The sequence below is a fragment of the Triticum urartu genome, chromosome 6A, assembly GCF_056163025.1.
Source record: "Triticum urartu cultivar PI428250 chromosome 6A, HENAU_Tu73, whole genome shotgun sequence".
NCBI classification, from domain to species: Eukaryota; Viridiplantae; Streptophyta; class Magnoliopsida; order Poales; family Poaceae; genus Triticum; species Triticum urartu.
This window is the reverse complement of record NC_141878.1, coordinates 213,852,800-213,858,930: the sequence shown is the minus strand read 5'-3', so window position 1 is coordinate 213,858,930 and position 6,131 is coordinate 213,852,800. Positions and strand designations below refer to the sequence as shown.

The 6,131-nt window shown below is 45.0% G+C and overlaps 1 protein-coding gene across 1 annotated transcript; it reads right to left on the bottom strand.

The window, feature by feature from the left end:
- Nucleotides 1-390: 390 nt before the first annotated feature.
- LOC125512672 (protein GRAVITROPIC IN THE LIGHT 1) lies at nt 391-5,280 on the bottom strand. Its single transcript, XM_087527597.1, has 2 exons — nt 5,019-5,280; nt 391-1,963 (listed from the first exon to the last, which is right to left on the bottom strand). Exon 2 carries the CDS (start codon nt 1,900-1,902, stop codon nt 643-645), a length of 1,260 nt encoding a protein of 419 aa, XP_087383723.1. The 5' UTR covers nt 1,903-1,963; nt 5,019-5,280; the 3' UTR covers nt 391-642.
- Between the last annotated feature and the right edge of the window lie 851 nt (nt 5,281-6,131).

Genomic DNA, 6,131 nt, shown 5'->3' with positions numbered 1-6,131 from the left:
AGCAGCCAAAATGGGATATCAATGGAAAGTTGGAAATGGAAAAATATCAATTCTGGGAAGATCACCGGTTTGGCTCTTCTAGTTTACTTTACGATGTGCTCTTAGCGACGCTCGCTAAGGACCCTTTTGTTTTTTACATGGAAAAGATCCATGAAGTAACTGGCACAGCAAAATCAAATGATCATACCCAGTGTGTCCTAAACAATTTGCTGCAGATGCCCATTCCGTCTACACATTGGCTACAAATGCAGTATAGAACAAACAAAATACTACTCCATACAAATGGAGTATCATCATTATTAGGCAGTACAAAAGCCAGATTGGGCACCAAAATGAGGAACTGAATGCCAGTTTGCAAATGGCTGTACAATCACCATACAGATAGCGACATCCACACCACATTGACAATTTTTCATAACTTATATGTAGACCAAAGACAGGATTTACATATATTACAAAACAGACAAAGCACACATTACAGTCCTCGAATGACCAAAGCATACTATGTTTTTTATGAAAAGGTGTTGCTACCACATTTCATACAAATAACATTTTGGAGAGGCGGCATTACATACAAGATGTACGATGATCTTGCAGGATGTGTGAAACGCCCGGAATCTTCTCAGGCAACCCTAACACTTATCAGTCGGCACACTTCACACCAGAAAGGTACACTCGAGACTGTATGACGCTAGTCCCGATCAAGAAACCAGGCATCACCATCAAGTCGACTCTAGGCCTCTCGGCATTCTCATCCAAGATGATGTTCTTCACAACACTTTCCATGTGAATCTCCGAGAACTCGCTTGCCTTCTTCACTTGGAAGACCCTGACCTTTGGGTCGAAAGAGTAGGCCAGCCTGTGCAACAACCATATGGACTTCGCCAACTTGAGAAATGCCTGATAGAAAGGTGTCCTTGGATGCCCGCCACTCATGACGTAGTTTCTCTGATCCATATTGCCGAAGAAAGAACCTTCCATCTTTGGGTGCACAAGTAATAGGTATTTGCTTCTGCAGAACTTACCGAAAACTGAATCTGGGTTTTGGCTCAATACATCCAAAGGATCCATGGCTCGTACTGCGAGGAATTGATGGAAGAAAGCCTCATTGGAAACAGTGGCATTAGCAGCATCGATCGAGAAGTTCTCTTGATGGAAACCACTGAAGATTCTCTGGCAGATATAGGACTCAAACGCATACTTCTTGTGAGCTCTCCTTGTGTAAACTACATCAGGTTCAATCGCGTTAGCAGCAGCATCAAGATCCCAACCTGCAGCTTTCATCATGTTGATCAAGGGCTTTGAGAACTCATGTATTGATTGGTATGCATTATCAGCAGTAGATGTAAACAAGCTTGGTGTCAGCTCAACAGAGAAATAGCTCTCTTCTTCATCAGATTCCTCTGACTCCTTGTTAAGTAAGCCCCTTTGTTTCAATTTCTTCTCCAGTTTTGTTTTCCGATGTTTGGCCTCATCGGTTTGCTGCTGTAAGTGGATAATCTCAGTATCTCTATTCTGGATCTGGGACTGGAACTTCTTTACCATGACCTCGTATGTCTTTAACAAGTTCTGCTGCTCCTGTATTTCAGAAAGCAAGCGTGAATCTTGCGGTGATGCTGCCACTGGCTTAGGATTTCTCTCTCTGTAAGTATGTTTGAGTTCTGAAAGGCTTGTGAGCTCATCTATGACAAGCTTATCAGCAGTTTGTATTTTGTCTGGGTCGTATGGGGTGTGAGCTTCCTGCAGCTGAATGTATGCAGCCTTTAAAGAGGATATGTTGTTGAATATTCTTCCAATCATACTGCCCATGTTCTGATTCATATTTTCATCAATGGGTTGAGGATAAACTTTCTGGCTATTGTTGTCATAATTAAGTGACTCCTTGGAGCTGGGCCGGATCATACTTCTTGCCCACAGGATCAACAAAGTTAGTTGTCTTTATCAGCCTGCAAATAGCATCCACCTGCAAAAACAAACACCGAGTAAGACACGAATTGCATAAACGGACATAACAGGAAAATAGCTGAAAAGCAACTTTCTTTGCCAGTTATTTACATCCTGTAATAAGAAAGAGAAATAGATCATCCAAAATAAACTACAGCAAGCTATGGGAATCTGAACCAGAGATTCTATAACCACACACCCATATTCTAAACCTTGAACAATATATGTTACACAAAATAACCTCCACAGCAAGTCCTCAACACATCACAAACAGTACAAAATTTGAGTATTCTAGTAGGACAGCTAACAATAACCCAACAACCAGTCGATCTCCCAAGATGAACGGTATGAACTGCAGTTTACTCATTAGGGTGCCATGAGAAGATTCATTTCAAGACATATGGTCCATGTAACTGAAAGTAAAAGAAACTACAAAGCAGGCAGCCTATATGGGTCAAAACCAATGTCATCTTTAGATACCAATCATAATCATAATTCAACTCCCTGCTTCTTTACAGGTCGCTGATCCAGATTAAAAAACTTAACCATCACATATTCTACACTGATGATGATGGTGTTGATTGCCCTCTAATCAAGAACCATGTGCAGCCCAATTATACATTGCTTTCCTCCCAAGTATTGGCTATAGCAAGCCCAAATTTTATTAATCTTAATATAAATGCATAGAGAAAGTCTATTTTCTAAACTATACTTGAATTTTCCCTTCATGTACCAACCGTCTACTGCAAACCCATGCAGTAAATATCAAATTCAGCAAAGCCCACAGGGAACAAAGTCATAGAACATGCAACTTTCAACTATATGACAAGCATGTTGGGCGGCTAAAACTTCTCCAGAAGTGGCTTCTGGCTGGCTCCCAGAGAAGTGGCTGAACTGGCTTTTAGTGATGCTTGCTATCTGAGCTGTAATCAAAGTTTAAAATGTCTGGAATACCACTGAAGAAAAAGCTATCATGTTTGTTGTCTGACTTAGGGACAGTTTGATCTGTGTTGCCTTAATATAAATCATTCAGTTTGACTTGGAAATGGGAGTCGATGTTGACAATATTAGGTATTGGTAATTAAGAGTTTCCTGACGCCTTGTAATTAATTTTTAACTTGGGGTTCCCATGTGGACATGCATTGCTCCAGATGAGCTTTAGAGAATTAGTGGGATTTGTATATGATAGGTTACTATGAGATCCATGTGGTGTCGGGCTTGATAGCGTGAGACAGGTATTTTTGGATAATCATACCCAGCTCAGTTGAGAACCCACTTGTCACACACCATAGTACTCCACTTACCCACTCTCCTCTTCTCCTTCTCCATCACAATTTCACATGTCCGTTCCTGTCCACTGGAAATCCACTATGCCTCGACTTGGCTGGTGGAATGGTTTTCACTTCCCCAAGCAAACCCCTCACTTTACCACCTCACTGATCCCATGTCTGTTTCAAACCAGGCGGTTATGGCTTCAGCACTCCAGCAGCACATTAGAGAAATTCGTGCAACAATTGTCACCCTCAGCTCATTAGAGAAATTTATATGACATGGTGGAATGGTTTTCACTTCCCCAAGCACTTATGACATGTAGGCTGTCCCGCAACAATTGTCACCCTCAGCTCATTAGAGAAATTCGTGCCATCATAGTGATAGATATATGCCATATTGCCATGAGATTATATCAAGCTGCTACATTCACCACAGTCGGCGATGGCCATCGACCGATCTTTTGGGAGGACAGGTGGATCAACGGTACAGGGCACAAGAGCTTGCGCCGAACCTGTATCAGAGTGTGCCTTGCCGAACGAGGAGGACTATGACCGTCGCGCAGGCTCTGGCGGATGGTAGCTGGGCTATGAGCGTTGGCCCAGACGTGGATGAGGCCACCCTTCGTGAGTATCTGGCCCTTTGGTCGGCGACCGCTGTGATACAGCTCGCGCCGGACTCGCAAGACACCGTTAGATGGGCTTGGGAAGACAATGGCCACTACTCTGCCAGATCGGCTTACGCGGCGAACTTCTGGGGCCTCGAGAGGGCTACTTATGCGGTTCTAGCCTGGAAGTCCAAAGTCCCTCTGCAATGTCGCTTCTTCAACTGGTTAGTGGCCCGAGATAGATGCTGGACATCGGACAGGTTGGCACGGCGAGGGCTTCCCCACCAGACGGCCTGCCCTTTCTGCGATCAGGCGAAGGAGACAATTAATCACATTCTGCTAACCTGTGTCTTCGCCCGATCGGTGTGGAGCGCGGTGCTTGCAGCATTGGGCAAACCAGGATGGGCACCATGCCAGGAGGACACCATTGCAGAGTGGTTCACGACTTGCTCGTCCACGGTGATCCGGCAGAGGGACGTCATCACCATGATCTCCTTGTGTTTTTGGGAGATGTGGAAGCATAGGAACAAGATCGTCTTCGAGGGTGCCTCACCCTCAACGGCGACGGTGGTTGCTCGCCACATGTAAACTCTGATCACTGGTGGATGCCCCCCCCCCCCCCCTCTCCTTCTTTAATGCATGATACGCACACTAGTGCGTATTCTAGAGAAAAAAATAGTGATAGATATATCTCAAGTTTGATTGAGTAGCTATATCACATGGGTGTTTCTTAGGATGAACATCATGTACCCACACATTACAACAACTACGATGACTGCTCCCTCAGCTAGTTATCCTTTCCTTGAATAATAAACCATCGAAAAAACAAAAACCTAGATCATGCTAAGCATTGGTAAGCATTGGTACAAGCAAACAGCCCTGAAGGGACGCAATAGGCATGTTATGGTTTTCTGTTGGCATCATAAGTTCATCGTTTCAAAGTTATCTGCAGCCCCTCTCTAACATAACTCAAAAAAATTGCCAGCAAGAAGTAAAACATATCAATTTCAGCAAAGGAAGGGCAACATATAGTGTGCATGAATCTGTTATTGACAGCCTAATTGCAAGGATGGTACGTAGTGACAAGTTAGCAGCATACAAAATCTATTCTTACCAGAAAACTAGAGGCTAACCAGCATTTAATCAGGAAACTAGGGGGGGGGGGGGGGGGGGGGGGGGGGGAGGCGGCGGACTCCACCTGATTCCGAGAGTGAGGAGTCCGGCGCGGTCAGGACGCCAGATGCTCAAGGGGAGGGGGTGTCCCGGCGATCTGGGCGCGGAGATCCGGGCAGTCGACGCGGCCAGGGAGGAGGAATGGGAGGGATCGGGGGCGGTGTGGACGCGGCCAGGTCTGGCGAGGGGAAAGGAGCGCAGTGTCGAGGAGGCGAGCTCGGGTGCTCGCGAGTGAGGCAGAAGGGAAGGCGGCGGATGAGAGGGATCGGTAGAAGTGGGGAAATGGGGATAGCTGTACCGTGTAAATAAAGTTCACCAACAGTTGTCGATCAAACTGTTTAGGACCATACATAGATTCCTTTTTATAAATGATTAATGTTCCTAAATATATGACATTTTGGTAGTTGAAGGAGTAGATAATTGCCCGTGCATGCGACGGGTATAAATATTCTATAATATGTTAGCTCATGATTATCTTTCATATTAGTGTGATTGTCTAAATAATTTATCAAATCACGTATTTGATTTAACTATCTGAATAATTTTTAGGATTTTATTTGATAACCACTTAATGAGAACTTATTGTCTTGCCAAAGAAAATATAATTTTATTCAGTAAGTCGATAAAAGGCGAGAGGGGAGTGACGAGGTGGACAACAAAACCTTGCGTTCTTTTTAAAGTATATATATATATATAGAAGAGACTATTTGATAATCACTTAGCAAGAACTTATTGAGTCAATAAAAGCGAGAAGGGAGAAGGGGAGTTTCCTGCCGGCTGGCCGGTTGCGCGTCATGCATTGGATTGCCAGGGATCGCGCGTCTCTCGCACATCCTCCCTGGCTCTTTCTCTTCCTTGTTTTTTCCAGCATCCATCTCGTCCACTTGTTTCCCCTGCCACCCAACCGGCCTCCTCCCCCTCTTCTTCTCTCTCTCTCACCATCTTCTCTCCCCCTCCCCCGGTGAGGCACCGCCGCTGGTGAGCTCGCACGCCACCCCCTCCCCCCTTACCCCCGCTACTAACTAGCACTTCTCCCCTACGTCGCAGAACCAACCCCCAATGCTTTTTTTGGGCCCTGTGTACTTCAATATCCCATTCGCTTTTCGTGTAGAGGACGACTAGATACAGTGGCCATGGT

Bases quoted from the DNA above. Each gene is read 5' to 3' on its own strand.
- LOC125512672 (XM_087527597.1), bottom strand. From the start codon at position 1,902: ATGATCCGGCCCAGCTCCAAGGAGTCACTTAATTATGACAACAATAGC.